The 12332-nt window shown below is 37.0% G+C and overlaps 1 protein-coding gene across 2 annotated transcripts in view; it reads left to right on the top strand.

Moving 5' to 3' along the window:
• lmx1bb (LIM homeobox transcription factor 1, beta b) overlaps window positions 1-12332 on the top strand; it is a 160396-nt gene that overhangs the window by 128968 nt on the left and 19096 nt on the right. For both annotated transcript variants that reach the window (XM_061986108.1, XM_061986107.2), the window contains exons 4-5: window positions 1307-1539; window positions 11303-11481. In XM_061986108.1, coding sequence (XP_061842092.1) covers window positions 1307-1539; window positions 11303-11481 — 412 coding nt within the window. The remainder of the gene's footprint in view (window positions 1-1306; window positions 1540-11302; window positions 11482-12332) is intronic.

Below are 12332 nucleotides of genomic sequence, written 5' to 3'. Positions count from 1 at the left end.
ACATAATGACATGCGCTCGGCATTACTTTTCTTGAAACCAGCAAACTCATACTAAAAACGAATTAATTGTTCTTAATGGAAAGGCAACAAGGCGCCATAGAAAAACCAATTTGTTGAATATAAAACATTATGGCGAAGAAAAATCAATAAATTAGCCGCGTCGTTTTTTTAAGCCGCAGGATTCAAAGCATGGGAAAAAGTAGTCTAAAAAATACGGTAGATGAAAAAGTGCAAAACTTTGGAAAACATAAGAAAATAAACATAAACAAAACAAAATATGCTTATTGAAACATACATTTATTTTCTTTTTTCATACAAAAAATTCACAGAAAACTGAAACATACTGAAACACATTTTCAACCTGCAGTCAGCGAATTTGTCCGAAAGATGGCGCCATAGCACAATCAATAACCCACTTTTTCAGCGTCTCAATCGGTGTTCTGTGAAAACTATTTGTTGAATACAAAACATTATGGCTAAGAAAAATCAATTAATTGGCCGCAGCGTTTTTTTTAAGCCGCAGGCTTCAAAGCGTGGGAAAAAATAGCGGCCTATAGTCCAAAAAAGACAAAAAAGGAAACAGAAAAGTATTTGGTTCCAGAAAAAAAATATATAATTAAATAAACAAAACAAAATATGGAACATACATTATTTATTTTTTTTTATACATAGAATTCAGAGAAAACTGAAACACACGAAAACTGCAGCCCACGAAAACCGAAAGTACATTTCCTACATATGCCAGTTCAAATTGAATATAAATTATTGATTAAATGAATCAATTAAAATCTTAGCATTAGTCACCGAAAAAAATACTTGAAAGGTAATATGTATTTAAAAGACGCATACATTAATTCTAAAGGCTTAGTGGCTACATGCGTGGACGGCACCTTTTAGCTGTTATTTCCAAAATTGTGTACACTACTGAATTGGGGTCTTATGGCCGCTTATGTGGACACGTATACTGCCATCTGGTGGTGTCAGAAGAGTATAACATACAATGGAATTTGGAGGAAAAAAAAGTGTAAAAATAAGAATTAGCATGCCACTAAACATGAAGTACACATTTGTGTACTTATGGACTAAGTATATCATATCAAAATATGATTCTTAGTTTTTATTCTATTTAGGGTCTAATAAATCCAAATAGCAAAGAGGAATAAAAAAAAGCATGTAAACAAACAGCTTGGGCCTTAAGAGGTTAAAATATAAGGGTAAAAAAAAATCATGCATTCATCTTTTCCCAGGTTATTTTTTTTACCAGTAACTGAATGATCCTCTAATCAAATATATATTCCTTCCACAGGTTGTTTGCTACCAAGTGCAGTGGCTGCCTGGAGAAGATCGCCCCCACAGAGTTTGTGATGCGAGCCCTGGAATGCGTCTACCACCTGAACTGCTTCTGCTGCTGCGTGTGCGACCGCCAGCTGAGAAAAGGCGACGAGTTTGTCCTGAAAGAGGGTCAGCTGCTCTGCAAGGTGGACTACGAGCGGGAGAAGGACTTACTCAGCTCCGTCAGCCCAGATGACTCAGACTCAGGTGAGCCCCTCCGCGCCCTCTCACAGCAATGTGACAACAGCACCCGGGTGTGATCATCACATGGCACCGAGGTGATGGATTTGGTGCGTGCTGTGCCACTGCGGTGACAGCCCGCATGCTACACACTCACTGGCCACACATTTAGGCGCACTGCCACAAAGTAATTAAATCTGAGTTAAACTTTGCAGAGAGAATTCATATTTTCAAAGTATATTGCGTGCTAATATTGCTGCTGTGACACCTTCTTTATCCTTATTTTATTAACAATGCGAAATTTGACCAAAAGTGAAACAAAATCATTTAATAGGTTGTTTTTGGCCAATCTATGTAGACTTAAATGCAGTGATACCTAGGTTTTTATAAGTAAAATGTTCCAAAAAGACCAAATTGTACAGAAAATAAATGTTTCCCATAAGAAATAATGGTAACACTTTAGTATTGGGAACATATTCACCATTAATTACCGTATTTTTCGGAGTATAAGTCGCACCGGAGTATAAGTCTCACCTGCCGAAAATGCATAATAAAAAAGGAAAAAAACATATATAAGTCACACTGGAGCCCGGCCAAACTATGAAAAAAACTTTGACTTATAGTCCGAAAAATACGGTAGTTGCTTATTAACATGCTAATTAGTAACATATTGGCTCTTAATTACTCATTATTAAGTATGTAATAATACATTACTAACCCTAACCCTCTAAACCTATCCCTAACCCTAACCCAATAAATCTAAATTAAGTCTTTGTTACTTCGACTATGTTCTCCTAGTGTCCAAATAACTCTTAAAGGCCTACTGAAATGCAATTTTCTTATTTAAACGGGGAAAGCAGGTCTATTCTATGTGTCATACTTGATCATTTCGCGATATTGCCATATTTTTGCTGAAAGGATTTAGTAGAGAACATTTGGTGGCTGATAAAAAAGCCTTGCCTGTACCGGAAGTAGCAGACGAGTAGTGTGACGTCACAGGTTGTGGAGCTCCTCACTTCTGCACATTGTTTACAATCATGGCCATCAACAGCGAGAGCGATTCGGACCGAGAAAGCGGCGATTTCCCCATTAAGTTGAGCGAGGATGAAAGATTTGTGGATGAGGAAAGTGAGAGTGAAGGACTAGAGGGCAGTGGAAGCGATTCAGATAGGGAAGATGCTGTGAGAGGCGGGTGGGACCTGATATTCAGCTGGGAATGACTAAAACAGTAAATAAACACAAGACATATATATACTCTATTAGCCACAACACAACCAGGTTTATATTTAATATGCCACAAATTAATCCCGCATAACAAACACCTCCCCCCTCCCATCCATATAACCCGCCAATACAACTCAAACACCTGCACAACACACTCAATCCCACAGCTCAAAGTACCGTTCACCTCCCCAAAGTTCATACAGCACATATATTTCCCCAAAGTCCCCAAAGTTACGTACGTGACATGCACATAGCGGCACGCACGTACGGGCAAGCGATCAAGCATGCGTACTCACGGTACCGCGTCTGCGCATCCAACTCAAAGTCCTCCTGGTAAGAGTCTCTGTTGTCCCAGTTCTCCACAGGCCAATGGTAAAGCTTGACTGTCATCTTACGGGAATGTAAACAATGAAACACCGGCTGTGTTTGTGTTGCTGCAGTCAGCCGCAATACACCGCTTCCCACCTACAGCTTTCTTCTTTGCTGTCTCCATTGTTCATTGAACAAATTGCAAAAGATTCACCAACACAGATGTCCAGAATACTGTGGAATTTTGCGATGAAAGCAGACGACTTAATAGCTGGTCACCAGGCTGTCCCAAAATGTCCTCTACAATCCGTGACGTCACGCGCAGGCGTCATCATACCCAAACGTTTTCAGCAGGATATTTCGCGGCAAAATTTAAAATTGCACTTTCGTAAGCTAACCCAGCCGTATTGGCATGTGTTGCAATGTTAAGATTTCATCATTGATATATAAACTATCAGACTGCGTGGTCGGTAGTAGTGGGTTTCAGTAGGCCTTTAATTAAGTCTTTGTTACTTAGAATATGTTCCCCATTCTAAAGTGTTACCGAAATAATGTCAAGCCAATTTACTTGTTCCATGCAAACTATTAACACAAATCACATTTTATGGAGAATAACTATAATTTTACATGCAGACGAGAAAAGTAGGGTATAGTCACAAAGACGTATTTTGTACTTTGCTATGAATTCAACGTGTTTCTCATCTTCTTTATCAAAGTGCTGTGTATCGCAACATTTTTACACCCCATGCTGGCTTATTTTGCCTAATCAATTATTAACTTGATTCGTCTCATTGTGTTATGGGACCCTTGCGACTCACTGGATTTGCGAGTGACTCCGAAAAAAAAAAACAATCCCAAAGTTGCAACACTTTGCTCCCGTCAAAGACTTACCAATGTGGAGATGTGTTATTGATGAGGCAGGAGTCGAGGATGGAGTGCCTCGCCGGTTATACTCTTGGCTTAACATAAAAAAAAGCACATAAACATTGGTTTCTTCGACACAGAAACGAAAGAAAGTACTTAAAGAAGAAAGGGAGTACTTAAAGAAAGTACCTTTCAGTAAATATCTATTGTGATTTCCACAACATAATAATAGTACTGCTCTGCAATACAAATGTATAAATAATAATAATAATAATAAAAATAATACATTTTATTTATAAGGCACCTTTCTGGGCACTGAAGGATCAAAACAATAAAATCAAATTGGATAAAAAACAACACTAACAAAGATAGAGAAGAAAATATGTTTACAATGAATAAGCAGTCAGGAATAGGTGTGTTTTGAGTCTTAATTTGAAGAGGGATATTGAATCTAAGTTACAAAGGTCTGGTGGTAAAGAGGTCCAAATAAATAAGACTTCATTTAGGCCAAAATAAAAATAAAAATGTGCATAAAAGAATCTCAAATGGAAAAAAAAACATGATCAATTGAAGCAGCAACAGAAGGAGAAATATAAACTTAGAAGAAAAATGTAAATTAAAACATTTGTACGCACGTACAACACTTAAGACCTTCAGTATATCAGTATGTGGAATTAAATTATGGAATGAATTAAGCAAATAAATCAAACAATGTACAAATATGATCCACTTCAAGAAACTCTTCAAACTTAAAGTGTTTACAAAGTACAAAGAAGAAGAACCATGATAAACATTCTGAATTTACTTCATCCATCCATTCATTTTCTAGATAATCTTATTTATTTCACAATAAGAAATATAACTTACTTCACTAATTATTATTTATTTATTTGTATTGTTATTACTTACGGAGTATATTGTGAATGAATTGAGAACAGGAAGTGAACAAAAGTTTTAGCAACTGCTCTGTAAAGGAAAAGGGGGTAGGATTAAATAAGCTCTGCTTCTTCCTACTCCTTTTCGAACATGTTGAATAGAGAAACTGGAAATTGTGAAGCATCATGTTGTATGCATGCATGTTCAAAATAAACCCAAACTCAACCCAACTCAACTCAACATTTTAGGGATTACTCTACAGTAGTACCTCAATTTACAAGCTTAATTGGTTCGGTGACGGAGCTCTTAACTCAAAACACTTGTATCTCAAGTCAACATTGTCCATTTAAATGGATTTGAATCAATTTGATTCGAGCCTGAGCCCCTCCTCAATTTTTTTTATTATTTTAATGAAAATCGATACAATAGAATATACAACAACTACAAATACTGTAGTTTTATGAAGTAATGTACAGTATTTACTAGGGATGTCCGATAATATCAAACTGCCGATATTATCGGCCGATAAATGATTTAAAATGTAATAGCGGAAATTATCGGTATCGGTTTCAAAGTTATCGGTATCTGTTTCAAAAAATAAAATGTATGACTTTTTAAAACGCCGCTGTGTACACGGACATAGTGAGAAGTACAGAGCGCCAATAAACCTTGAAGACACTGCCTTTGCTTGCCGGCCCAGTCACATAATATCTACGGCTTTTCACACACACAAGTGAATGCAATGCATACTTGGTCAACAGCCATACAGGTCACACTGAGGGTGGCCGTATCAACATTTTAAACACTGCTACAAATATGCGCCACACTGTGAACCCACACCAAACAAGAATGACAAACACATTTCAGGAGAACATCCGCACCGTAACACAACATAAACATAACAGAACAAATACCAAGAACCCCTTGCAGCACTAACTCTTCCGGGACGTTACAATATACACCCCCCACTACCTTTTTTTTACATAACTTGAGTTTATTTATTTTGGAAAACCTTATTACATTGTTTAGTGCATCCAGCGCGGTTTCACAACAAAATTAGGCATAATAATGTGTTAATTCCACGACAGTATATATAGGTATCGGTTGATATCGGAATCGGTAATTAAGAGTTGGACAATATCGGAATATCGGATATCGTCAAAAACGCCATTATCGGACATCTCTAGTATTTACCTCAGAGAGCTTCTTCATATTTTCATGGACAAAATGTTGTCCGTTTAAATCTTAGATATACACACTTCATTCTCAGCACTGTCCTTCACACTCACTTCCTTCCTTCCCAATAGTTAGAAAAACAAAGTTATATATTTTTTTTTTAGCTTTAATTGTGTTAGCTTTAATTCGCTACACCAAACGATGGCATGGATGCGAGCAACATAAAGCATTACAATATATGTATTTTATTTTATTTATTTATTTATTTTTCTTTTTTCTTTAGTTTTTTTACAACAGGGACATGGGGGATTTTTTTTTTTTTTTTTTTTTTTTTTTTTTAGACATGTATCTCATGCTGCAAACTTTTTATAAAAATAAAAGTATAATAAAATATGCATTTTTTAAATAATAATAATAATTATTATTATTATTTTATAACATTATAAAAAGTTATTAAAAAAATAAAAATAAAATAAAATATTTAAAAAAATGTTTATAATTAAAAAAAAAAAATTTTTTATAACTTTATAAAAAGTTTCTCGTGTGCACGAGAAACATGTCTAAAAAAAATTGTATTAAAAAAAAATTCATAAAAAAAATAAAAAATTCCCCCATGTCCCTTTAGGGACTCGGTATTTTATTGTTTTTATTGAGACAAATATTATTTATGTATTTAATATTTGTTTGCTTACTACGGTATAGTATGTATTATTATTTATTTGTTCACTGTTCTGTTACCGAGAACAGGCCGATTGGATACAATTGCTATGGTATGAAAAGGGGTAGGATTAAATAAGCTCTGCCTCTTCCTACTCCTTTTCGGACGTGCTGTAACGAAACCACTGGAAATATGTGATGCATTACATTGTATCGTACGCACCTTCGAAATAAACTGAAACAGAACTGAAAATAAGTCAAGTTGAGGTAGCACTGTATCCAACAAGTGTAAATCAAACCTGTATTGTCCTACATTGTGCATGTTGAAGACCAATAATGATGACAAGAAAGAGTATATTAGCAAAAACACACAGAAAAAATGTTAGTTTTTTTTCCTTCGACAGCTGCAATCCAGCAGATATCACATGCAGTAAAAAGCTTCCAACATGACTTCATCTGCGGATTCTCCAACTCTCTAATTTGAGTAGGGAGCACAAGTTTATGATACAGTAGGAAGTGGATGTAGGACCGAGCCAAAACCCGTCCGTTTTAATGGCTCTCCATGCGTGGGCAAGCTGTGGTGCTGGAAAGAATTAAATGACTGCATCACGGTGAGTGACAGAGGGATTTTCCTGCAGAACGCCTGCGCCTCCGCTCTTATCAGCTGGAGTGTTCCTCGCCTATAGGCCGCTCACACGGTGAGGCATCTCGCCAAGCCTCACTGTTCACTACCATCTGGCCCGCATTTAAACATGCACAAAAGCGGAGGGGAATTTGTCAAATGCATCTGTGCCTATGTCAACTTTTGTCAACTTGTGGGAATATTTGCTTTGCCTCGTCCTTGTTCGCTCGTGGCTTTTGTGCCTGTCTTCTGGTTTCGCGTCGGAGAAAATGTTGACATGAACAGAGAGGTTAACCTCAGTTTGTGGTAGACAGAATTTATGTTTGCAATGTCGATACTTGTTAGAAATAAGGGCATGTCTAATGTCGGGATTCAAAATGTCCATGTCCAATTTGAAATCATATCATTTGATCACATTTAGGGATATGTACCAGGTACCAATTCCTGGTACCTGGTAATCAACACCGGAACTCATTGGCAACAATTTATGCTACTTTTGTGCGTGTTCATGTGTTAATGTATATTAATTTGTTCATTAAAAAGATATTCTTTTAAATAATATTCAACAGCTAATTATCAAAAATGTGCTGTGCAGTTGATATATCTTGTTTTCTTACAACTGAGTCTCATTTGCAAGTATTATACAGTATAGTAGACTTTGCATGCAGTTGCAATTCCAAGACATTAGATGGCAGTAGTGTATCGACTACAGCAGGGATCCCCAAAATACGGTCCCAAACTAAGTTAAAAAAAAAAAAAAAAAAAAAAAAAAAAAAGGTTTTCCATCCATCCATCCATTTTCTACCGCTTGTCCCTTTTGGGGTTGCGGGGGGTGCTGGAGCCTATCTCAGCTGCATTCGGGCGGAAGGCAGGGTACACCCTGGACAAGTCACCACCTCATCACAGGGCCTTTTTTTAATTTTTTTTAATTATTCTTTTTGTTTATTTATTTTTATTTTTTATTCAAATGTATTATTATTATTTTTTTAAATTTGTCCTCTCTAATCCATTTTCTACCGTTTGTTATTCTCGGTGTCTCCTTTGCCGCTCAGGTAAATCATATTGTCTAAAAATGCATTTTCCCTATATATATACATAAATATATATATATATATATATATATATATATATATATATATATATATATATATATATATATATATATATATATATATATATATATAGAGATGTCCGATAATGGCTTTTTTGCCGATATTCGATATTCTGATATTGTCCAACTCTTAATTACCAATTCCGATATCAACCGATACCGATATATACAGTCGTTGAATTAACACATTAGTATGCCTAATTTTGTTGTGATGCCCCGCTGGATGCATTAAACAATGTAACAAGGTTTTCCAAAATAAATCAACTCAAGTTATGGAAAAAAAATGCCAACATGGCACTGCCATATTTATTATTGAAGTCACAAAGTGCATAATTTTTTTTAACATGCCTCAAAACAGCAGCTTGGAATTTGGGACATGCTGAGAGAGCATGAGGAGGTTGAGGTGGGGGGGGGGGGGGGGGGGGGGTGTAGCTGGGGGTGTATATTGTAGCGTCCCGGAAGAGTTAGTGCTGCAAGGGGTTCTGGGTATTTGTTCTGTTGTGTTAATGTTGTGTTACGGTGCGGATGTTCTCCCGATATGTGTTTGTCATTCTTGTTTGGTGTGGATTCACAGTGTGGCGCATATTTGTAACAGTGTTAAAGTTGTTTATACGGCCACCCTCAGTGTGACCTGTATGGCTTGTATTCACTTGTGCATGTGAAAAGCCGTAGATATTATGCGATTGGGCCGGCACGCAAAGACAGTGCCTTTAGGGTTTTATTGGCACTCTGTACTTCTCCCTATGTCCGTGTACCACTCCGTACAGCGGCGTTTCAAAAAGTAATACATTTTACTTTTTGAAACCGATACCGATTATTTCCGATTTTAGATTTTAAAGCATTTATCGGCCGATAATATCGGCAGTCCGATATTATCGGACATCTCTAATATATATATATATATATATATATATATATATATATATATATATATATATATATATATATACACAACCCGGTTTTAACCCAATGCGACCCCAGACTCAAAACGTTTGGGGACCCCTGGACTACAGTGCATTTCCTAGTCAGGACATAGTCTTTGCTATTAAGCTCAGTCCAATATTTTGTTGTACCCTTAAACATGTTCATACTGTAATTACTGTATTTATGACACACCAGCTGTTGGATTTAACATGCATCTTAGTTGTAGTTTTAATTACCAAATTTGGAGGTGTTGAAATCGCCATGTAAAATTGCTAATGCCAATCAGTAGCATGTCTAAATTAGCATCAAACTAGCACATTTTGAACAGGGGAGTCTTACTGTATGTTCAAGTGTTGTCTACCAGGCATACTGGCTTTGTTGGTTTGGAAAATTGGAACGTCACCTAGAGGTAGTTTGGCTGAGTGCTGCATGAGGGATTGTTTTCCCGCCGAGTGTTGACGTCCTGTGCAACTAAGGTTTGAGTTTATGTGAACCGACATAATTCACTCGGTGCTTATAGAAGTACTAAATTCGGTACGCATCTTGAATCACAATTTAGTGTATTTTTAATGTGATTTAAATTTATATAAGATGTTGTCTTCTTTTTTAGGCACTCACGGTAATTTCTTGTTTAATTAACCCTTGTGTAATGTTTGTATTGTTGTTAATCAGCCAGTGTTTGTGGGTGTGATGGACCCATTGCATTTTGTGGCTTTTAATGCCTCTCAATCAAACACTTGTATGTTCAAATACTGAACAGATGTTTATTGGGATAAGGTAAACATCTGTTCAGTATTTTAACATAAAAGTGTTTGATTGTGAGGCATTAAAAGCCACAAAATGCAACGGGTCCATCAGACCCACAAACGCTGGCTGAATAACAACAATATGAACGTTGCACGGAAAATTTCTCTACCAGTTTCTGCATCCCACAGGGATTCTTCTTTTGTGTTTCTGCACCTGCGGTTCCCACACAAGGTTGCAACATTGTTTGTCAACACTGTCTGCTCTCATTTTCTCGCACATTTGACCCTCTGATGTTTTGTGTACCTACACTCTGTCCTCCTCCTGTCTAGGCTTGCTGTGGGTGGGTGTGCGTGGTACACAGAACATCAATTTCCACACTTCTATTAGCCCCGGGTCCAGTGGACCCGGACATCTTATATGTAATATAAATGTGTAGGGGGGGGGGGGGGGGGGGGGGGGTGTATGGTGTGTGGTCATTAAATATGTATTCTGATATATGTTCTTCACAGAAAATGAGCCAAAGTCAGTGAGTCTCAGTTTGAATAATTTATTAATTGTATCTTTTAATGAAAAATTAAAATGGGTCCCACAGACCCCCTACACATTTCTATTACATATAAGATGTCCGGGTCCACTGGACCCGGGGCTAATAGAAGTGTGGAAATTGATGTCCTGTGTACCAGACGCAACAGACACACACACACACACACACACACACAGACACACACACACACACACACACACACACACACACACACACACAAACACACACACACACACACACAATACATTGGAGAATAGATGCAAATCTTGAAGGCACAAATATATCAAAAGTTCATGAGTCTAAAACGTTCACATTTAAGTTTTTCCTCGCGAGATGCATTTCCCATATGTTCTAACATGGCCTTTGTTGTACTTGACATAGTGTTCTTATCAGAGATTGATTTAGTGCAAATCAGCCAAAGCTGAGGGCAATAAGTTAGACGTGACGCAGTGTCCAGTTCAGTGACAAATGCGCATACTTTATTGTGCTCTCCGAGCACGCGCCGTAGACTTCTGTGAGTGCAATCACGCATGTGGCCCTTTTCTTTTGAAACAAATTGATAACACCATATTCAAAACACATGTGTCTCCCTTGACTCTGCACTTGCGGTGTGTGAATCCGCTGGAAGAGCAAAGAACAAGACTATATTTATCAGCAGACTGTCACTGACTGGGGGCGGGGGGGAAAGGGTGTAGTTAGTTCAAACACATAGTGATGATGCAAACTTGTTCTGCAGAGAAAAGCGACGATGAGGAATTGGACATCAAGCCGGAGAAAGGAGGCATAGGAGGCCAGGGGAAGGGGGATGACAGCAAGGATCCCAGGAGGCCTAAAAGACCACGCACCATCTTGACCACTCAGCAGAGACGAGCCTTCAAGGCTTCCTTCGAGGTGTCCTCGAAACCCTGCAGGAAGGTATGTGGGAACGCATAATCAGCATCACTGTCATGGAACGACACTCGTATGAATAGTGTCACAATCCTGACATACATTTGCACTAATTGATACAGCGGTACTTTATATATCCCATTTGAAATGGTACAATTAATCCGTTCCAAACACGCAACCGTTTTATAGATAAAAATTAAAAGCAAAAACAATGTACATTACACATAAACGGATAAACCACAGAAACCTCCATTATATACTGTATATACATATATATATATATATATATATATATATATATATATGTATATACAGTATATATATATATATATATATATACATATATATATATATATATATCAGTGGTTCTTAACCTGGGTTCGATCGACCCACAGGGGTTTGGTGAGTCGGCCTCAGGGGTTCGGCGGAGGTCGAGACACACCCGACTCATCGTGTAAATAAAAACTTCTCCCTATTGGCGTATTATGGATACCACCAAACAATGTTCCCTCTAATTTTCCATCTGATTTGCAAGTGTGTAATTTGTTGTGAGTTCAAGCACTGTGTTGGTTTTGTTCTTTGAACAAGGTGATGTTCATGCACGGTTAACTTTGTGCACCAGTAAAAAAAACATATAACTTTGTCTTGAATTTGAAAACATTTATTTTTATTTTTTTCACCAAAGAAGGGTTCGGTGAATGCGCATATGAAACTGGTAGGGTTTGGTACCTCCAACAAGGTTAAGAACCACTGATATATATATATATATATATATATATATATATATATATATATATATATATATATATATATATATATATATATATATATATTTAAAAAACACAGAAACCTATATATACCTATATATATAGTGGAGG

The sequence above is a fragment of the Nerophis lumbriciformis genome, linkage group LG12 (genome assembly GCF_033978685.3).
Source record: "Nerophis lumbriciformis linkage group LG12, RoL_Nlum_v2.1, whole genome shotgun sequence".
NCBI classification, from domain to species: domain Eukaryota; kingdom Metazoa; phylum Chordata; class Actinopteri; order Syngnathiformes; family Syngnathidae; genus Nerophis; species Nerophis lumbriciformis.
This window is presented reverse-complemented; position numbering and strand designations above follow the sequence as displayed.